The sequence below is a fragment of the Camelus ferus genome, chromosome 4 (genome assembly GCF_009834535.1).
Source record: "Camelus ferus isolate YT-003-E chromosome 4, BCGSAC_Cfer_1.0, whole genome shotgun sequence".
Taxonomy (NCBI): Eukaryota; Metazoa; Chordata; class Mammalia; order Artiodactyla; family Camelidae; genus Camelus; species Camelus ferus.
In genome coordinates, this window is record NC_045699.1 from 7727063 (window position 1) to 7750873 (window position 23811).

Consider the following 23811-nt stretch of genomic DNA (forward strand, 5'->3'; position numbering starts at 1 on the left):
CTGAGATGTGCAGGTTTAAGGGCAGAATAGGCAAAGGGTTAGATTTAACCAAACAGAGGAGGTGATTTAAGAATGGGATGCTTCAACTTAAACATAAGACAAGGTACAATAAACCTCCTAGAACAAAATATAGGCAAAACATCTCACATACATCTCAAAAATGTTCTCCTAGAACACTCTTCTCAAACAATAGAAATAAAAGCAAGAATAAACAAATGGGACCTAATGAAACTTACAAGCTTCTGCACAGCAAAGGAAACCATAAGTAAAACAAAAAGACAACCTACGGAATGGGAGAAAATTTTTGCAAATGAAACCAACAAAGGCTTGATCTCCAGAATACATAAGCAGCACACACGACCTAATAAGAAAAAAAGAAACAACCCAATCCAAAAATGGGCAAAAGACCTAAATAAGCAATTCTCCAAGGAAGAAATACAAATGATCAATAGGCACATGAAAAAATGCTCAGTATCACTAATTATCAGAGAAATGCAAATCAGAACTACAATGAGGTATCACCTCATACCAGTCAGAATGGCCATCATTCAAAAGTCCACAAATGACAAATGCTGCAGAGGCTGTGGAGAAAAGGGAACCCTCCTACACTGCTGGTGGGAATGCAGTTTGGTGTAGCCACTGTGGAAAACAGTATGGAGATTCCTCAAAAGACTAGGAATAGACTTACCATATGACCCAGGAATCCCACTCCTGGGCATCTATCCAGAAGGAACCCTACTTCAAAATGACACCTGCACCCCAATGTTCTAGCAGCACTATTTACAATAGCCAAGACACGGAAACAGCCTAAATGTCCATCAACAGATGACTGGATAAAGAAGATGTGGTATATTTATACAATGGAATACTACTCAGCCATAAAAATCGACAACATAACACCATTTGCAGCAACATGGATGCTCCTGGAGAATGTCATTCTAAGTGAAGTAAGCCAGAAAGAGAAAGAAAAATACCATATGAGATCACTCATATGTGAAATCTAAAAAACAAACAAACAAACAAAGCATAAATACAAAACAGAAACAGACTTAAAGACATAGAATACAAACTTGTGGTTGCCAAGGGGGCGGGGGGATTCCAAATTGTAGAACAGATAAACAAGATTATACTGTATAGCACAGGGAAATATATACAAGATCTTATGGTAGCTCACAGAGAAAAAAAATGTGACAATGAATATATATATGTTCATGTATAACTGAAAAATTGCGCTCTACACTGGAATTTGACACAACATTGTAAAATGATTCTAAATCAATAAAAAATGTTAAAAAAAAAAGAATGGGGTGCTTCAAACTTCAAAGATCATTTGAATTTGGAGTTACAAAGACTAAGTCTAAGGTATGGCCATTAAAAAGAGAAATTCTACATAATTTGAAAGAGAAAACATAAATCACGTATAAAGAATCAGGATGGCAACACAGGAATTACAAATCAGTGGAACAATGCCTTTAAAATTCTGAGGAAAATTATTTTCCAACCTAGAAATCTATTACAGCCAAATCATCAAACAGGTGTGAGAGTAGGGAAGATATTTTCAGACATGAAAGGTCTCAAAAAATTCTCTGTCTCCCTGAAGAACTGGAGATGCTGCACAAGCAAAGTAATAAACTAAGAACAATAAGTCACAAGACCCAGGTAACTAGAGCTCTAACAAAGAGAGGAAAATGGAACTCCCAGGAGAATGGTGCAGAAAAACCTGGGATGACAGCTGTGCAGTGGGCCTAGGAAGCAACTGACCCAGCCTGAAGAGAACAAAGACGTTCAAGAAGAGCATTTCAAAAAAAATTATTAACTACCTGATGTTTATATAGATGTATACATATATGATCAAATATATGGATTACCTGATGTGTTGTCTCCCATAATAGTGGGAAAAGAAGAATTAAGAAGTACACAGAAAACTAAGCTAACCAAGAAGGAGAGGCAGTTATCACCTCCAAGAAACAAAAATCTGTCTGAGAAAAAAAAGTATACACTACTTTGGCTCATCTATCATTATATTTATACAATCACAATCATGTCAGCACTGAATGATATAACTAAAACTGAATTACTATTGGAATAAGGTAGGAGATACTGTATGAATGCTAAATATATGCTAAAAACGTTCTGCTAAACTATATTATAGTCAAAGATTGATAAATCCTTAAATCCAGAGACTGTAAGCCTACTATACAGAAATATACGAAAAAATGCTAGGAAAAAATTAAAAGGATTGAATATTACTATGGAATGGATAAGGAAAGAGCAGAGCACTATAATTTTTCATTATGTCTTGTGGGCTATTTGATTTTGCACACTATGTAAAAATATTACTACTTTCATTAAAATACATACCCTAGTGAAGATTTTCAAATAGCAAAACTGAACATGACCAGATGACCTTTTTAAGAAAATAACTCGTGGTCAAGTGGAGAATGGACTAGAGGGAAAAGAGTGCGCCAGGGAGAAGAGTTGAGAAACTCTCACAGGAGCCTAACCTAAAGCTGACAAAGGCATGAACCAAAGCAGGAACAAAGACAGAGAAGAAAAAACAGTGACCAGACTCAAGACACTTGCAAGATAAAAATAAAAGAATCTGGATGTAGGGGGTTAAAAAAAAAAGTAATCGAAGATAACACTAAAGACACCATTTTGCAAGACACAGAATCCAAGACGGAAAGTGGTTTGATGGGGGAACTGTGGTTCCCATTTGCACATGTGAGCAAGATACTGAGGGAAAAAAACATCTTTGGGCAACTGAAAATGTCTCCAGTTCAGGAGTAAAAACAAAGCAGAGGCATAATACACCAGCACTTAGGAACTCAGAGACATCCATAACAGACAAAGAAATTATTTGTTTATTACAAGTCATTCTTATTTATTCATTATCAGGCCACTTAAGGATTTTACTAGACCAATAATTTTTTTTTAATTATAAAACTAAGACAAACTTATCTGGAAAATCTGAAAAGTTTAGCAAAACAGGAAAAATATCATCTTTCCAGCTCAGGAGCTAACTTCTGTTTCTATTTTCTTCCAGTTTTCTTTATCTTTTACATAATTGGTTACATTGTACGTGGCCTCCTTTACCTTTTAGAGTATGCATTTTTCCATATTAAATACTTTCTGTCATCACTATATAGTCACTACATGTAATAAATTAACCATAATTTATTTCCAGCCATAACCCTAATGGTGGCATTTTGAATGATGCCAATTTTCACTATTAAAAACCAATTAATGTATTTGGGCACAAAATGTCCACACTTCTAACAATTTCTTTAAGGCTAAATTCTAGAGGTGAACTAACCAGTTCAAATGGCATCAGCATGTCTGAGACTTGGTACACACATTGCTGAACTGGTTTTCAAAACAGCTGTGTTAATGCATACTCCCCCTAGTAAGAAACCAAAGTGCCAAGTTACCATATCCTTCCCAATACTAAATGTTCTCATTTTAAAAACTTTTCTAGATGAAAAATGAATTATTATTTTTTCTTAGATTATACTGAGACTAAATTTTAAAAATGTCACGTTTCTCCATGAATAAGCTATTGATTTTACTGCCCTAACTACAAACAATACTACAATTAACATCCTTGTACATAGATCTTTGGGTATAAGCACAAATATATTTGTAGGCTAAATTCCTAAAAATGAAACTGCTCAAACAAGACGTGCATTTTAAAGTACAGATATTACCAAATTGCTCTTTTAAAAAGTTGTATGAATTTACACTCCCATAAAAAAATGTATCAATCTTGCTTATAGTTGAATCCTGTACTAATAAATGTGGAGGGAGTGCTAGAGTTCAGGTCATTTTGCAGACAACACAGTAAAGGTTAGTCCAAGCAAGTACCATCAATGGATACTAAATATACTGGGAGAGATTTCAAGGAGCAGGATATTTATATGATCTTAAAGCATTTCCCCACAGATTGCTTATTATGTATGCAAGGGAAAAAACAGTAACCATACAGTAGTAAGAACTAACTCCTTGATGAGATGATAAAATCACACCGCCACTGAGGGGCAGATGGGCACTGTATGCCTCAGATATGATACCCTAAGAAGGACACAACATCACTCATGTCATATTCCAGCCACGACTGCATAATCTAAATCTTATCATGAGCAAGAGCAGACAAACCCAAAGTGAAGAACTTTCTATTAAGAAAGGGAAACAGAAGAGAAGCATGTTTTCCAAAAATACCAATGTCATTAGAAACAAAAGACTGAGGAATTGTTGTAGATTAAAGGACATTAAAGAGATGTGCAACTAAATGCAGGACATCCTAGACTGGATCCCGTACTGTATGGGAAAATGCTAAGAAAGACATTACTAAGTCAACTGACACAAATGGAATACAGACAGGGGACTGGCATTACAGATCTACTGAGGTTGGTAACTGTGCTGCAGCTGTGTATGAGAGTGCCCTTTTTCTCATGAGATACTGAGGTGTTTCAGGGAAAAAGCTCATGATATATACAACTTACTCTCCAATGGTTCAGAAAACAGAAAAAAAAACAACAGGTTAAGAGCAGCTGAATGTGGGTGTTCTTTCTTCTATTACTATAACTGCTGTTATTTTTAAATTATTTCCAAATAAACTTTAAAAAAATTTCTAATTATTGCCAGTTGCAGGTAAAAAAGCAGTATCTGACAGCTTTCATCTGCATTTCTAAAGTGAGGTTAAGCACCTTATGATTAAAGGCCATTTTAATTTCTGTAAACTGTCTTCTGATTTTTAATAACTTTTTACACTCAAAGTATTTTATCCATCTACAATTTACTTTGATGTCGTTATAAACTGAATGCTTGTGCTCCCCTCACCCCCAAATTCATATGTGAAGTTCTAACGCCCAGTGTGACAGTATTTGGAGGTGGAGATTTGGGGAGGAACCCACAGAGTTCTTTAGCAAAAAGTCTCAAGGCTTCAAAAAATAAAAAATAAAAAAGAGGGTGGAACCTATAAACTGAGACTTAAGACATGTCAATCAATTGCAATAAACAGACTGTGTCCTCTCAAAATTTATATGTTGAAACGTAATCTCCAATGTGATAATACTGGAAGATGGAAACTTTAGGAGGTGATCAGGTCATGAGGGTGGGACCCTCAGAAATGGGATTAGTGCCCTTACAAAAGACTCCAGAGAGCTCCCCGTCCCTCATTCTGCCACAGTGCAAAGATGAACCAGGAGCAGGCCCTCACCAGGCACTGAATCTGCCGTTGCCTTAACCTTGGACTTTCTAGCTTCTAGAACCAAGAGAAATAAATTGTTGCTTATAAGCCAACCCGTCTATGGCATTCTGTTATGGCAGCCTAAATGGACTAAGGCAGATGTAAAATGATGAAGAATTTTCAAGGGTGCTAACCAATTGTTCCAGTACTATTTAATAAATAAATCCTTTCTCTGTCCCACTGACTTTTGATGGCCTTTTAGATGTACTTTGAGAATGTATTTAAAATAATTTGTATGTCTCATCTCACTTACTAACTCGAACTTATCTTTTAAAAAATTTCATCCAAATGGGTAAGATTTTCCATGACACCCATATCATTTCAAATACGTAGCTAAATAACCAATGAATGTGTAAGAAGTACACGACATTTCATACACAACTCACGAGCCACACATTCAAATGTGGAAATCACAACAGTCATACATATAATTATTCTCATATACATAATATAAATTTAGAAAAGCTTTACTCTGAACCATTGTTGAAGGCTAAGATAATTATTTTGGATCAGCAACAGTGTTAAAAAGAAACAACAGTTTTAATAAAGCGAAGAATTAAGCAAAAGTAATTACTTATCAGTAATTTCAAATGCTATCACATTTCTCCTTGAAATACCAGTTATCTGAAATCTTTTTTTTTTCTTATGATAGGAGATAAAACTCTTTCTATGTCTAAAATGTACAACACTTTCTGAGAGTGATAAACTAAGTGGAAGAAAATGTTTATACTCTAAATTGTTCTTCAGAACATTGCTTTCCTTAGCTTCCTCTTATGCAGAGACTAACATCCGTGTTATAATTTTTTAGAAAGTTGAGGGATGAGGCTCTCTTCTACTTTCTTTAGGAATCTCCACAACATCCAGAACAAAGTATCTCTGTACACAAAGGCTATTCAATGAATGGTACTGATGGAAAGAATACATAATACGATGAAAGTCCTTTCTTGGAGAGAACTGGATTATTTTAGACAATGTATTTGTAAACAGCAACAGCATCATTAAAAAAAAACTCTATACATGTTGACAAAAAATATATCACATAATCACTTAAATACACCACACTGAATAAGGCAATCAATGAGCTTCAGGAATTCTTATATTACAAAATCTTACCTCTTCAAAAACAGCAGCTTTGTTTACTTTTTCCCTTGCAATGTCACAAATTTTCAAGATTCCCAGAGCAAAAGCTTTCATGGCAGGATCTTCTACAAAATCTGGATTATGAATGTAAAGGCACGTAAATACTGTCTGTGCCAAGGAATGGCCTTCTAACCATGTTATCTATAAAGAAATAAGAGAATGTACATGTTTAAGGCGATACACAGAGTCTAAAAAGTCTAATCCAACAGTCAAACATCAGAGTGCCACAGACTCAAATAAATGTAATTCATCACAAGATTTCAAAGATGACTAAAAGGAAGGTCAGAAAAGACAAAAGAGCTAGAATTCACTTTCACTGACTAAATTCTTTCAAAAATTAAAAATGATTACCTGAAAGATACAGATATGGAAATATTCTTCTATATAATTCAGTTTGTGAAATATTTGGAGATTAATGAAATTAGAGGGCCTCCTTACATAGCATCCAAAAGCTATCAATTGTACAACACAGTCAATAAAAATCCATGAATTAGAGAATTCACAACTTTAACCAGGCTCTTAGCCACTCACTCTTATTTTTCATCCTCACTACTACTAATCCAGTCAAGAGCATCATATGTCACCTAGATTACTGCAAGAAACTATGCAACTGTTTTCCTGTCTACAACCTATCTCAGTACCCCCAATCAGAGGGATCTTTCTAAAACACAAAAATAATCATTCAACACTATTTTACTGAGTGACTACCGTGTGCCAAGTACCATGTGCTAGAAGCTAGAAAGATAGCAGCCAAAATTGAGTGATTATTACATCCAAGTGTTATGTTAGGTATTTTCATATATCTTATCTCATTTTTTCCTAATGCTTCGAGGAAGGTGGTATTTTTCTCCTTGTACATATAAAGAAATTGAGTCAAGAGAGTGTAAATAATTTTTCTAAGTTTATTCAGTTACAGTTTATACTAAACCCAAGAATTCTGCAATAAAGGAAGACAAATGCTACATTAGAAAATGAGAAATGCATGTAAAAATTTCTCTAAGATAGATATTTTGTATTACTAGTGTGCAGAAGACTTTCCAGACTAAAAACGATCTGAATTAAAGTCCAAACTTAGATATAGCCCCAAGAGTCTACAGAACTGTTCCTCAACTTTGACAAAAATCCTTCTTGCCTCCTTTTATCCTATTCCACTAGGACTGTAAACTGCTATAGAATAGTAACAATATATTTGAGGGAAAGAGACAGGTTTGGAGGAAGAAAAATCAGGATCAGGATTCTGGTTATACCCCTTTCTAGCAATGTAACCCTAGGCAAATACGTTAAGAGTGATACCAGATATCTCACAGAGCTGATTGAAGACGTAAGTGAAAAACACACCCATAAAATACATTAAGTGAAAAACATACACATAAAATACACAACAGAAGTATTTCATACACACCAGCAATCAATGAATCTTTTACTGGCCGAACAAATGAAGAAATTTTAAATTACTTCTAGGGACAATGATTTAACATCAAATTTTAAAAAGAAAGGGACAATCAGAAAGGGGAGGGGGCAGTACAAATGATAATTTTCCCACAATTCAACAACAATGTCTAGGGAAGACAACCTATCCAGCATCATATATAAAACGCTAAAAGATTTTCTTCATAGTAGAAAATGGCCAGTTTACTACTATTTACCCTAGATTAGGAAAAAAAAATACCTCTCCAAAGCCATTCCAAAGTTCTCTATCGTTCAATTTCATGCTTAGTTATGGAATCTTCAATTTCATGCTTAGTTATGGAATCTCTTTATCTTGAGAATTAAAAGGGCACTCTGGATAATGGCTATATTATTATCCTCCTTGGAAAGAAAATATCCTTTCACCCAAAAATGAGAACCTAAAATCACCCAAATGAAAAGATAAAATGCTGTATCTTATAGAATAATTTGGCCTGCTAACCTTATGTACATCTACTAGGCCAAGCATTATACATATTTCATATTCAGTGTTGTTGCATATACTTTCAAATTTAAATTCAGGTAAATCACAGTTTTTAAGTGAACCAATAATAGTATTATTTCAACTCTTACCAAACAGCAAAAACATGTATCCATTATTCCTATCAATTCAGGCAAGGTGAGGTCTTTAATTTTAATGGTGCCATCCTAAAAAGAAGGGGAAATATGACATATAAGCTTTTAAAAAATTTATGGTTACTTTGTCCAGTAAATATTTTAAAATAGCCAAAGATGCCAAATTGACTCTGTATTCTTAAAAATAATGTATCTTAACAGGTCTTTAATAAGAAAATCAAAGCTTCTCTAATTTGAAACAGAATAAAGGCCTTTATAAAGAAATAAAGTCAAACCAACAAGTACTTTAAAAGCACAGTTCAAATTAGTTTTAAGCATTAATATGAAATATTTAAATGAATTAAAACCACTTACAAAGAAAATAAACACTTTAAAAAACATTTCCCTTAAATTGACTTACTATTTGTAAAATTTTTTACAGCATCCATTTACTTAGCAAATCTTTCTTCATGAAATATGCAAAGTTAAACTCTGAGGCAACTATTAATGAACTTCTAGATCAATTCTCATTGAGTAAATTTCTAATTCACTGCAAGAACTTTACTTAATATATTAACACATAAAATTTAATCCCTAAACCAATTACCCTGGTATCTGAATACATACTCAAATACTCTAAAAAATTAATTAAAAAACTGCACATACTCAAATTTAGAGCAAGTTTTTAATGAAGATCTTAAACAATTAAAATTTCAATAAAAAGAGAGATAACCAACTCTTTCTTATATAACTGAGATGCATTTAAGAAAATTACACTTTAATATACTAAGTTTGATTGCCATCATTAACCAGAATGTTTTAACAGATGAATAAAAGAAAACACAAAAGGCACAATGGTGACTACCTTGATAGCTTGTTCAAAATTGAGAACTTTTCGATTAACTTGGTTTCCAATCATGCCAGCATCCATCTTGGGATCCATCATTTCAATGGCAGACATGGCTTCAAAAAGACCAAATCTACAAATAAAAAAATTGACTCTGCAAATTGTTTCTGAAGTAGTAAGCTTACCTAAATTCCCACAATGGTTCAAAAATTATTATAGTACTTTAAATAACTATCCCATTCTATGTGTTGTGTCTTCCCAACTTGCCATCACTTTTATTTCAATTAAATAATCTTCTTTTAACATAAAAATTCTTCCATGTACTTAAATTATTTTACATGCACTATAGGGAAAGGAAAGAAAGAAAAGTTGTTTTCTGTTCTTCCTTCAAAAAGTTTGCGCATTAGAAGTTTTTGGAAAAAAGAGATCAACTGATCTACAACGGATTTCATTTTGCCTTTTTTAAATAATTTTCTCTAACACTTAGAAAGCCATATTTGGAATAACCATTTTCAAATGTAACTTCTTGATTTTTTTCACTTTCTTTACATCTTGAACGTCTAATAATCTGTCACATTACAGTATATAATGCCCACAGTTTTGGCAATTACATAAGAAAAAAGAATCCAGAAACCTGGCAGGCTGGTATTTGCAGCTTATTAGCCATAAATGCAGATAGTTGTGATGTACTATGGACTGATTAGTTAGTGCATCTTCAATTTAGACATGAAAAAAGAAAAGCCTAAGCTGAAGTCTGACTGGCCATCAAACTACTGACTTCCTATTTTGCTTAGTCTAAGCCATTAGCTTACCAGGAAAATAAAGACATCTACCCTGTTATACTAAATCCTTTCTCTCAGAAACGCAGCAGCAGTAAGACATCAAAAATAGCTTGGAAGACACTTTCCCTGAAATCCCTCAAACCTCTTAATGCTTTAATTTAAAATACTCTGACAATATGAGTATATGATATTACTGAAGACAACTCTCATCTATAAATGTGATGCAATGCTGCAAATCAAAACCCAAATATTATTTTTCAAAGAGTTTACCAAGCCAAAAGAGAAAATAGTGCAGAAATGGAAAAGAATTTTTTCAATAAATAGGGATTTACCAAATATCAAAGGTATAATAATAAGCTATAATAATCAAAAGCATTCTAGCATACACAGATCAAGAGAAATCAATCCAAACCCATGTTTTTGTAGAAATTATGTATGATAAAGGTAGAATTTCAAATCAGTGGAAAAACAATGGATTAGCCAATAAATACTACTGAGAAAAGTGGCTAACCATCTTGAAAAAGTCAAATCTTTGATTTACATAATTAAAAAAAATAAACCCCAGTAGATTTAAGTTCTAAACCTAAAACAAGCAAACAAAAAACTCTTCAATAATTTACAAGCTACATGGAAAAAAGGTGGTAAGTCCAACTGTATAAAATATTAATTATTCCTTTTCATATTCTTTTTCATTATAGGTTACAATATATTTGAATATAGTTCTCTATGCTATATAGTAGAGACTTGTTTATCTATCTTATATACAGTAGTTAGTATCTGCAAATCTCAAACTTCTAATTTATCCCTTTCCACTCCTTCCCCCCAGTAACTGTAAAGTAAGTTTGTTTTCTATGTTTGTGTTTCTGTTTTGTAAGTAAGTTCATTTGTGCCATATTTTTAGATTTCACATATAAGTGATACCATATGGTATTTTTTTCTTTCTCTTTCTGGCTTTACTCAGTACAACAATCTCCAGGTCCATCTACGTTGCTGCAAATGACATTATTTTATTCCTTTTCATGGCTGAATAGTATTCCATTGTGTGTGTGTGTGTGTGTGTGTGTGTGTGTGTGTGTGTGTGTATATATATATATATATATATATATATATATACCACAACTTCAAGAAAATTTCTTAATGGCACAATTAAAACCCTAGATCATTGAGGTATCTGCCTAATTAGTATAACTGCTACAGAAACTGTAATAGCATTATAAAAGCTATTCCATGCATTCAACAAATACTGGTCTTCTATGTGCTAGCCACTGTTCTAGGCACTTGAGATACATGAGTAAGCAAAAAAATTTTGCCTGCCTCATGGGGCTTACATTCTACAGGAGGGAACAGACAATAAACAAAGATAAGTAAGTTACATAGTAGGCTTGAAGACCGCACATGTTGGGGGGAAACGAAATGACAGCTAAAGGAGATATGGACTAAAAGGATACAACTTTAATAGTTGGTTGGGGTGGGCTGCTGGCAATCATGATCCCTGGGCTCAGTGTTGAAAATCTTGGGGAAATGCAGAGGAGGCCTATGTCCTCTAGTAGCCTCTCTCAAATCTTGTGTCAGAAGTCACATTCTTTCCTGTATTAGCTTGAGGTTTGATTTCATTATATCCTTCCCATAGTTGCCTGAGGCATCAAAATGATGACCACAGTGGTTCTCAAAGTGTGGTCCCTAGATCAGCAGCATCAACCTTACCTGGGAATTTGTTAGGAATGCAACTTGTGTGGTCCCACACCAGACTTACTAAATAATGAACTACTTGGCGGGTGAGGTCCAGCAATCTGTGTTTCAAAAACCCCTTCAGATGATTCTGATGTACATTAAAGCCTAAGAAGAACTAATTTCATGCTCTACTTTCCCTGACCAAATGTCCAGTTTTGTCTACTTACTAATTTAAAATTTCATACTCCCAACCTTGAAAATTGAGTCAGGACATAGCAATATAGAAACTAAGGCCATCTGTGGGAGTATAAATATAATCAAGCCTTTCCTTTTATTTTACCTTTCTAGGGATTCTCAATCGACTTTCATCTAGGCATTTAGTCACTCATCTCTAGTCACCAACCAGCCTATTGACATATGATAAACAATAAATACCTTTTCTTCAAGAAATTCCACATTCTGTACACCTATCCTCAAGGAAAAGACCGTAAGTCACAGTTTCACTAGGTACTCCCATTTCCTATCACAATTAAGGTCAGCTACCCCAAAACAGCTCACCAAGGGTAAAATATGCAATCAGTGTTATTCTTACAGCTCAGAAATGTAAATTACTCAGACTTCAAGGAATATACTACTGCACGTGAGACAAAATAGGTGGAAATATCACTACACAATTTCAAAGAACACAAATACTTACAGCTTATCATGAAGTAGTTCTCCCAACTTTAATTCTAAAAGAAACAAAGAGAAAAAAAATTTTTAATACCATATTTATATTTTTTAATTTTAACAAAAAAATGAAGCAAAATATTAGCACCTGAAAAATGTTCCTGCAGTCCTTTAAACTTTTTTCTAAGGAACAGTCATATCATTTCTATTCTATTACTAATATAATGCCTTCTACCCAGTGAATATTTAAATACTAACTCTAAATTGAACATTTGAGAATTTACAAGTGACCCATCACAGGCCACAATAAAACAACTGGAATTATCAGCCTCATTTTTTAAAAAAAACACAAGTATATTTCTCCCTAAGTAAACGTTTTCATAGAATTGAATGCTATTTCTCAAGTTGTTTTTAAACCACTTGGAATCATAATGTAATCTCTTTTTGTCCCAGTAAGTGTCAAAACTATTTCTTAAATTACATTTTATTTAAATAATATAGAAAACACTTGAGTAACAAGCTGATCAAAACAGTAATCACCCCTATAAAGCAGTAGTTCTCAATCTTGGCTGCATATCAGTATCAACTGGGGAGCTTTTGAATATCTCAATGTCCAAGCAGCACTTCAAACCAATTAAATTCTAAGGATGTGACCTACACAGTGGTTTTAAAGCACTCCAGGTGATTGCAATGTGCAAGGAAGATGGGAAGTAGTGACTGTATCATTCTTAAGGAGCTTAAAAATTGATGGTCAAATCCTTTGGAAAGTATAAAGAAGCAGTTTTCAGAATTTTACTAATCCCCTCAGCTAATCACAAGTTAAATAATACTAATTTTTAAAGTTCATGTATCAAAACAGATAAATCAATGAGAAGTGTTTATTAAAATACTATAATAAAGCATAAGAGAACATATAGAGGTTCTCAAAGATGGTTTGGGAACCCAAAAGTCTGTGATGTTAAAATTACTTTCATAATAACACTAAAGCAGTCTTTTTGTCTTTTTCACTGTGTTGACACTTACATCGATGATGAAAAAGCAACGGTGCAGAGAGGAAAAGAGCAAAACGTCTGTAGCTTCAGCACTTATCAAGATAGGGGCCCCAAGATAAACAGCGTATTCTTCACTTCCATGCACTTTCACTTAAGAAGTCTCAGATGGAGCATTAAAAATTAATTTCAGGGCCAGGACCAGGGCACAAGTAAGGAATGTAGCATGCAAAATTTAAGGAGGTACTACTTTCAGGTGGTGCCTTCTTAAATTTTTACCCTGTGTGCCTCACTAACTTCATCCTAGTGCTGGTCCTGACTTACCTAATTAAATCTCAATCTCTGAGTACATATGTTTTTAATATTCTATTTGACAAATGGGAAGAATATGTAAACACTTCCACCGCATACCAAAGTTAAGAGGTTGTCTCAAGGAAAAGCTCTTGTACAATTATCATTATCATGGAACATCATTTTTACTTGAAAGAATAAATGACAAGTTATAGTTATTCAGACTTGAGAATATGGCATTTTCTCTAAAATAAATGAGTTCGTCACTTTAGGAAAATAAATGACAATGTTTACTACCAATGATAAAATCTGAGCTTTCATGAAAAAAATCAGAATTTTGGAAAACATGTATCTGTCACTGTGAATGTTACAGTGTCCTAATATTTAAAATAGCTTTCCGATGATATTGGTGGTGATATTAACAAATGTGCGTTTTAATACTGAATGAAGTATGCCAACATTTGGAACATGTGCTTAACTCACTGAACTAATACTTTCCAAGTGGTAATGCATGTTACAAAATTAGGCATGGATAAAAGAACCATTCAAAGTTCAAGAGGAACCAATATATTTTAATGTAACAGAGCATGAAAAGTCCACTGATCACACTTTCAGATTCCAAACTGCAAACTAATCTTTAAGAAACTACTACCTGTCAAGTTTTGGTGTAGTAGCAGAAAAGAATATCCATAATTATCTGAAAAGATTCCTCCATCTTTTAACTACATATTTGGTGAGGCCAGATTTACTTCATATACTTCTACCAAAACAACATGTGGCAACAGATTGACCACAGAAGCCAATATGGAATTCAGGTGACTTCTATTACGCCAACATTAAAGGGACTTTCAAAAGTATAAAATAATGCTGTTCTTCAAAGTTATTTTTTGTTTTGGAAAATACATGTATTTTTCATTTAAAAAATATGTTAACATGCAATGGGTTGATTATCATTTTCAAATGAATAGTATTTTTTAAATTCCAATATAATAAACATCAAAATATATATAACATACATAAGCATTCCTTTTTAAAAGCATAAGAGGGTATTTTTAAGGGTACTGAAACCAAAAAAATTGAGAACTACTGTAATAATTTATCATACACTCAGGGTAGATTTGGGTACCAAATAGCTTCACTGAACTTAAAAATAAAAACACGCCACAGACCTAGAAGCAAATCAATCACTCTGGGCCTTGACCTTCTCATCTGCAAAATGAATGGTTTTACTAGCTGACTCTGTCAAGTCCCTTAGAACACCAGTAATCAGACCACTCACTAATAAACTACAGGTAGTAAATTTTAAAATCTACTCACTAAGCAGAGTACAAGCACTCTCACTGCACGATCCATAAATGGACAAAGAATCTTCTACTACAGACATGAGTACTTTGGGTCTTATCCAACTGAGCGGCATTTCTCAAAAAATTTAGTGAGATAGATGTGCATTTATCATTAGCAGTCAGGGCAATGACGTCACCCATCATGCAGTCTCTGGAAAATTCCACTGTAGATTAATAAGGGAAATTAGAATCAAAAAGGTAAGTTAATGTTTTTGTATTACATGAAAATAGCTTTGACCTTGCATACCCCATGAAATGGTCTTCGAGAACCTAAGAAACATGGACCACACCAAACCACTGGACTAAGTTAACACAATGATAAAAACCAAAAGTTACTCTACCTTTAAGTTAAAACCTTAAGTAGGTGCAAGAGCATACATATAGCTTAGTCAACACAGAACAAAGGGAAAAGTCAGATACCAGGAAAAGATGATTCCAATTTTTTTTTTTTTACAACCTTGACAATTAACTGCCTTTTTATTCTATCTTCATTCTCATAAGGCACAAGTAGATCTGCTGTGAGAAAATTTAACTTAATTTTGTGGGTCAGAAAATTTCATGATATCTTACTGAGGATATCTTTCCTTTTGCCTTAGAAATGAACAATGAACCAAAATCTGCAGCTGGAGTTTCGGTTTGCAGCAGTGCTAAACACCTGTAGCATATGATCACTCTCTTGAAAAAAGTAATCTAACAGGATGAGAAAAACATGCAACTATTTGATAATGCATATATATTTTGCCATCTTATAAATGAGAAGATCATTTGTAAACTGGTGTTACAGATCTTTGAATAGACTTCTACACATAACATTATAAATTATGGTTAAGTTCTCTGCTAGGGCCACTATGAAGGGCCTACTGAATACCTAACTGAAATCTAATACCATTGTGATATTTAAACAGATGAATTAAAGTTTACCCTTGGGTAAAGGTGGCCAATTAAACACATGCAACTACCTTTAACTCCCTCCTGAAATCTAATTTAAACAATTAAAGGGAATTTTCTTTTTTAAAAGAAAGCTATGAACCCAAACGATGAGGAAAAACAGATGCAGAAATAATACAACAAAATTAGGGAAACTTGGAAGCAGAAAGACAAGTCGTTTCTTAGCAAACCCAAGGAAAATAAAGCCAGTAGTGGAGAAGGCCAAAATCAACCTGATTTACCACTTACCTCTGAAAGTGAGGATAAAGATGGGCTGTCAGAGAACCCAGAATCCTACCCTAAATTACAGAGCAGGGTAACTACCACTCCCTCATCCTGAATAACACTGAATATTTTTTTTGAGGAGGGTAAAATCTCCAGGGACAGAAGGTTATTCGAAGGCCAGGATTCAGTACCGGAAAGAGGGGGCATTAAGTGAATATATGAAAACTCCAGGTCTCTCCCTCAACTTTACTGTTAAATCACAGGCAGAAAGTCAATTCTTCAAACTCAATGGAGGAGATCAGACAAATTTTCTGTACAGAATATAGTCTTTCTAAGAGGAAGGAGCTAAATAACTGACACCAGAAGTTCTCTAACAGAAAAACCAAGCTGGATCACCTGACACTGACATTCAAAGCAGAGGGGTCCTGCTCAAAAATTCAGAGCTTCCAATTTGCTTTTTGACCCCCTATGCTTAGATAGGTAACAAAGGATTCTTAGATGTCTGACGTAATCTCCTAATATGAAAGACAGAAACCAAAGGAAACAAACTAAAAAAGGCAACTTGGAGGAAAGACACTATGCTATGTAGGGAAACAAAATTTCAAAAGAACTATTACTATCCTTAGAGAGATTAAATAGTGCAACCCTGAAACAATAACCGAACATTTTTATTGAAAAAAAAAAAGAAACATCCTGAAGAAAAATATATCTTAGAAATTGAAAACATTACAGTAGATAAGAAAAATTAAGCTGAGAGTCTTAGTCCATTCAGGATGCTATAACAAAAAGATCGTAAATTGGGTAGTCTATGAAAAAACTTCTATTTCTCACAGTACTGGAGGCTGAGAAGTCTGAGATCAAGGCACCAGCAGATTTAGTGTCTGGTGAGGACCCATTTCCTAGACAGTCATCTTTTTGCAATAACCTCATATGGCAGAAGGGACCAGGGAGGCTCCAAGGGGCCCCTTTCATAGAAGCATTAATCCCAATCATGGCGGCTCCACTCTGATGACCTAAGAACCTCCCAAAGGCCTCACCTCTTACTACCATCACACTGGCAATAGGTTTCAATATATGATTTGGGGGAACACAATCATTCCATTCAAAGCATCGAAGAAAAAGACAAAGAGATGGAAAATAGGCATGAAAGGATAAGAAAAAAACAGAGAATCAGCCTAGAAGTTTCAATATCCAAAAAGCAAGCATTCCATAATGAGAATACAGAAAAAACAAAGAGGAAACAGAGTGATTCAAGAAAGTTTCCCAGAACTGAAAGATCAAAGTGAAAGCACTCCAGAGTTACCAACAAAGCAAACCACTGTGGAAGTTCTGGAAAATGGGGAATAAAGAGAAGATTCTAAAAAGTTACATATAAAAGCTCAGTAATCAGGATGTCACCAGACATTTAAGCAATGCACTCAACATTCTCAAACATACCCAGATGTATTATCAATAAAGTGGGAGGACAGAATAAAGACATTTTTAGACCTCCAGAGCCTCAAAAAATGGTATCTCCCATGCACTTTACTCAGGAAGATAATTAAGTTGTCCAATTAAAACAAGGGACAAAAGTAAGAAACCCCAGGCTGATGATGAAGGAAGATCTCAGAATCACACCAGGTAAGAAAGAAGTCCAGATTGGAGTAACGTAAGAGACTTGAGAAGAAATTTCTTTATGGAGATAAAAACAATATAATTTCTGATGTGTCTGAATGTCTTACGAAGATTTAGACAATTGGTGAAGGGCCTAAGGAAGAATTAATGATAAGTACCTAGTTTTTGAGTAAATATTTTTTACATAAAACAACTGTGTAGGAAGGGAAAAACAGTCTTCCTCTTGGCTCACTTTGAATAACATCTGCACAGCTACAACTACATGGGGGAAGTCTAAAGATAATGTCCAAATGGGAGTGAGGGGAATCAAGAAACATCAATAAAAGCATGCTATCTAGAATCATGATTACTAAAATAATTAGCTAAAAGGGGGAAAGTGGTGACTTCTGAGGATACCTTTTCTAATGACCAAAGCTCCTAACATAAACAGGATACACAGTATAAAATTCAGGGGGAAATCTCGTAAGATGCATTCAACAATGCAGCAGAGCCCTCAAAATACAACAAAGGTTGCATTCCCTTCCTACTGCTTGTTCTATTGAAGGCTAGTTGTTATGGCATCCAATATTTGTATGTCCTTTTATTAAAGAATTCAAGGTCAAAGAGGTTAAATGATAGCTGAACATTCTTGAAAAAAGTAATCTAAATGGAGTGAACTAAACAGCACTACTGATATTTTGGGTAGAAAAATTATTTTCTGTCGGGGCTATTCCTGTGCATCAAATGATAAGCAGCATCCTTAACGTGTACCCATAGATAACAACAGCAAAGCCCCACCCCTGACTGTGGCAACCAAACATGTCTCAGGATGTTGGCAAATGTCCCTTGAGGACAAAATCACCCTTGGTGGAGAACAAGAGTGATCCACAATTACCAGTGCTGCTCAACCCACCCATGCCCCACCATATCAAAAGTATTCTTGATAGTATGGAACAATGAAAACATAATTTTCATTTCCAAAACCAAAATCAATTAAAAAAATATTCTGTAAGTTGCCCAGATCTTCTACCAGGACAATCTCTGCCTATCTTTTTCCACTTAGACTAAAATGGTAACAAATAGCAAATGCCTAGAACAATCATTCTCAAACTGGAGTTCATGAATTGAGGGGGTGGGATGAAAGTCCATTAAAGTTTTATCAAGAATCTATACTTCTTCAACAATAATTGTTACGTGCTATGTAATCAGTTCAATGATAACCTCTCTAAGATTACGGAAACATATCCCAGGCCAACTGGATGATAACGTTATAATCAAGTATTGCCACAATGTCAGTGCCTGAGCTTGTGTTCATGATCATACTGGTTCCAGGCAACCACCCACAACAACAGCATTTAATGTAACGCAGTGGTTCTTAAAACTTCTCAAGTCCAAGACTGGTTTGAAGAAACATGGCCTTATACTATTCATTTATTCTTAAAGACAAACATTGTTCTGGGTGAGAGAAGACAGAACAGAAAGGAAGAGAAGTAAGAGGTTTAAGCATCCTAGATTTTAAATGAGGGAAGGGAAAGCAGCAAAAGGAGTTTTTGCAAAGTACCGCGCAAGAACTATAGAAACTAGATGGGTGAGGGGGTCTTAAACAGGGATATCTGTAATAAAGACTGAGTAAGAAAGAAGGAACTAAGGCATCAAAAAGAGGAGAAAATAGGATGGGAGGATAGGCCCATATCCTTCAAGACCAGAGTTTTAAAAGAATGAAAGTAATGATAGCCAACCTTGGATTACCTCTAGGCTCTAGATATCTGGTGGTGTCCTTATCCTGGGAGAGGTTGCTGGCTATCCAGAGAGCATGTGGAAGAAGGGAATGTGGCAGGCAAAACAAGCAGCTGCAGTGTATATTTTATGATCATTTATGTTTAAGTGAAGTTTTTTAAGTTGTGAGTTTGCAATTCAGAAAGTACCTAAATACAGACAACCAAATGGAATATAAAGAGCAGAGGTTTAACAGGTAGCAAAATGAGATGGTTTGAATTAAGCAAGGTTTCCCAGAGAAGCAAAGCTCAGAGGTATAATTTAGATAAATAATCCATTACATATCAGGCAAAATAATAGTAATGGTGCTAGACAGTCAAAATAATATGTAAAAGAAAAAAAACCCCTCAGTGTCAGCTATAGAAAATGTGGAGGGAATGTGTGCCATCTGCCTAATAGGAAGTAAAAGAAATGATGGAAGTTAGAATTCGATCCCGAGGACTTTGAAGAGCCACTGAAAGAGTAAGCAGAAATGTGCATGAAAACGCTGCCATCAGTATGCAGATTATTTTAAAGTACTCCTCACTAAAATCACGGAAGTCTAGCCAAAGAGAAACCACTCTGACAGTTAAGAAAAAGATGTAACAACATCTGTATTAAACTTAGTTTTTAGAAAGTTGTTAGAACAAAAGTCTAAACCATAATCAAGGCTAAGAATCTGATTATTTCAAGAAGGGAAAACAAATTATTAATACCACAGACTCAAGACTGCTAACAGCCTTCAGTCCTAAAACCACACAAGAAGATTAATTCTCTATCAACTTTTTCGTTTCTAGACATATGCCTCACATTTGAGCCACCTGAGACAGTGCAGGAGCTAATCATGGAGGAGTTAACAGGATGGTTTGATACTGGCAACAAAACAATATACCACCCTCTCTCAATCCACACTGAAGCAGGTATTAAACCATATTTCCTACTCAAGGTTCCTTCCACGAGAAGCAGAAGTTTTCACTGTTCCTCAAACATAAAGGTCTCACTGAACTTTGGCTCTAATAGTTCATTTCAGTTTAGAGCAATTCCCTCACATTCACTTAATAGAATATTGACCACTCTTTTAAGGCCTAACTCAAGCCATATGTACTTCATAAAACCTTTTCCCATTTAGGTTCATAATGACAGCCCTCCAAGGCAGATCACTTAAAATCAGTGCAAGATGACAGGTGTGATCCACTTGATAGTCTGAGAACACTGAGCACAAAAATTACGTTGTAACTTACATTTCTTTCTCTCTCCCTTAGATAGACATATACGGGCAGTCCCTCAACTACCAGTCTAACGTTCTTTCCACTGTCCTACTTAGGCATACTTTAACTAGACGTGTATTTCAAAACACTCGAAGGGTAAGCACATGATTTATCTCTTTGCTTATACTCAGCTGGCTCCCTTTCCACCTGCAGCTGCTCCAAGTCTTTGCTCCTCTCATTAAGAGCACTACTCTAAACACACTCCACCATGACCAAAACCCAAAACACCAAAATAGAAGCCATTAAGGCGTGAATCCTTCCACCATTCCTTCCCATCCACTGAGAAATATACCCGTATCTTCACCATCCTAACCTCTGTTCTTTCTAAGTCCCTATTCTCTCCCCTCAATTTCTCTACTATGTTCTAGATACCATCCTCTCTTAAAGTTCAAGCTCTCACTCTATCATTTATTCCTTTCTTTTATCTTCATTCTCTCCCTGAGGCACTTTCCCCTCAAACAACAAACATGCTCATTTCTCCAATCACTTACGTCCAAGCATTTATTGAACTATGTGCCAGGCAACCTTCTGTTTGCTAGGGTTAGCAAAAGGATCTCTGCACTCTCAGAGCTTACATTTCAGTGGGTGAGGCTGACAATAAACAAGAAATAATTGAAAATGATAGCTTCTGACAGTAGATGAGTGCTATAAAGAAAATAAAACAGGGTGATTAAACTGAGACGGAGTTGAATAGAAGAGAATGAAGGGGTGAAACTACTTAGATTCCTTGTTCTGAGAAGACACCACTGGGAAAGTAACATTTAAGTCGTCGGGAAGGAGCCAGCTATGTGAAGACCTGGGGACACTACCTCGGTGTGTTTAATGAAATAAGGACCTCATGACTAACAATGAGCCAACCCGAGCAGTGATACAAAAATAAAGTCTGAGTGGTAGGCAGGCACCAAATCATATTGGTCATGGGAAAATGGGGAAGAAGTCTGAATTTTATTCTACATGCAATAGGAAGCCCCCGGAGGATCTTAAGCAGGGAATGATATGATCATTTTCAAACCTCCAATATACGATAAAACTACCGTCTTTAGGGCAACAGAATTTGTGTTTCCACCTTTCAAAATTATTGCTATGTGCTCTCTAACCTGCTATTTAAAGTTAGAAAACTTTAACAGAAGAAACTGCCTCAGCATCTGTATTTAATGCTGTGTCATTCTTAAACCGGTTTTATATGAAAGTTAAAATTAGAGTATAGCAAATGAGTAAGTGTGGTTGGTTAACAAACTCAGTAAACCAAACTGACCTGTTGATTTTTTTTTTCATTTATTGAGACAGTTTAGAAATCACAATCCAGATTTTTATTGTACCCTTTCCCAAATGTTGAACTTCTAATCCCAAAATTCAAACTCACCTCGACAAGCTTCTTCGAAATCCTGGGTTATGTCCACCCAGTTTGTATTGCTTTTTTCCATCTTTTCTGGTATACTGAGCTCCCATCCTGAATCATCGTCTTCTACAGAAGCCTTCATAACCATTATGCCTACAAAAGTAATACTAGTGTAAAAGAAGGATGTAGCTTTCAGAGCAAGAGAATTAGCAAACCATGTGTGTCTGTTTAAATACTAGATGAAGTCTTACTAAACTGTTTAAGTAGAGCTCTTCTGAGTTTGTGGACGGTACTGAAAAAAATTACCTTAATGCAATTAAATCTCACCGTTAATTAACACTACCTGCTGCTCACTTACTAACAGCCCACCACCTACCAGGGCTCATAAACAGTTTGGCTACTTAAGAAGAAAAACCACAAACCATCCCACCACTAGCCCAAAGAAAACCAACTCCAGAGCTTCCAACTTTTAACACCGGCCACAAATAACCAAAGCTCTCTTCAGGGACCCCTCTCGCTGCCCAGGACCCCGTGCCGCATCTACTCAAGTGAAGGTGGTCCCTCACCGGCCCGGAGCTCACTGGGCCAACCTCTCCAGGCCGGGCCGGACCCCTGCAGGGCCGATCCGCCGGGCGCGGCGTGAGGGAGAGCACCACCAGGTGCCAGCCGCCGGGCCCAGGGCGGGGGTGCACCTGAGGCGGGGACCCTCCCCACCTGGGTCAGCCCGGCCCGGTCCCGGCCCCACGGGCACGGAAGCAAGGACAGGGCTGTCCTCGTGCGGGAGGACGGGCACGCCCGGTGCCAGGTCGTCGCCCCGGTAACACTGGATAAGCCCAGGGCCCCGGCGGGCAGCGGGCACCGGGGAGCCCGCAGCTCCTACCAAACGCGGCGGGAGGGCCGGGGCCGCAGGGTGACCTGGCGTCCCCAGGGTCCGCCACACACGCGGGGGGCTGCTACTCTCGGACACGGGAGGGAGGAAGTCTCAACGGCTCCGCACGCCGGTCCCTACCTACTTCTCTCTTGGCCACCCGCGCCGCCACTCACCGTCCGGACCGCGGAAATTACGACGCCGCCTCGGCCGCCGTCGCCCCCTCCCCTCTCAGCCCAGCCCGACCGTCCTTGTGCGCGCATGCGTACGCCCAGTACGCGCGACCCCGCCCCCTCTCCCTCACGCCTGGAGACTTCGAGCTCCCCGGCCGCACCCCCTTCCTCGCCACCGCCGCCGTTCGACCGATGGAGGCCATCTTCTCTTCTCGCGGGATTAGAGCCAATCGCGAGACCGGAAGCTACCTTCCTTCTCCAGCCTCGGCCCGCGTCCTGGGTAGTAGGTGGGTCCCGGTAAGGGGCGGGACCTAGAGGCCCAGAACCCGCCCCGCCTCGCCCCGCGCGGCTCCCTGGGAAATTTTTAGAAAGGTGACGCGGAGGCCCGAGGAAGCAATGGTTAACATACCTAGACGGTAGATGTTGGGTCCGTAAATGAAGACCCCAGCCTCGAGAGCTCCATCGAGCTACTGCTGCCTGACACCGCATTTATGTTTCCTAGACAGTCTGGGGATTTCGTGAGGAAAAATGGAAACAAAATTTCAGCATAATCAAGCCAGTCAATTTCTTAGACCCTTCACATATTTTTAGACTTATTCTAAATTAATAACGAGTTTTAAATAAGTGGGCTAGTACGGTAGGAAACGAAACGCATCTTTAC

The 23811-nt window shown here is 36.5% G+C and overlaps 1 protein-coding gene across 4 annotated transcripts in view; it reads right to left on the bottom strand.

The window, feature by feature from the left end:
• Window positions 1-23414, bottom strand: part of NAA35 (N-alpha-acetyltransferase 35, NatC auxiliary subunit) — an 84732-nt gene extending 61318 nt beyond the window's left edge. The window contains exons 1-6 of one of the 4 annotated variants that reach the window (XM_032477483.1): window positions 23312-23414; window positions 22134-22262; window positions 12408-12441; window positions 9276-9390; window positions 8429-8503; window positions 6362-6529 (exon numbers count right to left, since the gene is read on the bottom strand). In XM_032477483.1, coding sequence (XP_032333374.1) covers window positions 6362-6529; window positions 8429-8503; window positions 9276-9390; window positions 12408-12441; window positions 22134-22257 — 516 coding nt within the window. In that variant the 5' untranslated portion in view covers window positions 22258-22262; window positions 23312-23414. Of the gene's footprint in view, window positions 1-6361; window positions 6530-8428; window positions 8504-9275; window positions 9391-12407; window positions 12442-22133; window positions 22266-22990; window positions 23290-23311 lie in introns of those variants that run through there. The other 3 variants (XM_032477479.1, XM_032477482.1, XM_032477480.1) reach the window with 3 other exon arrangements.
• Window positions 23415-23811: the final 397 nt, after the last annotated feature.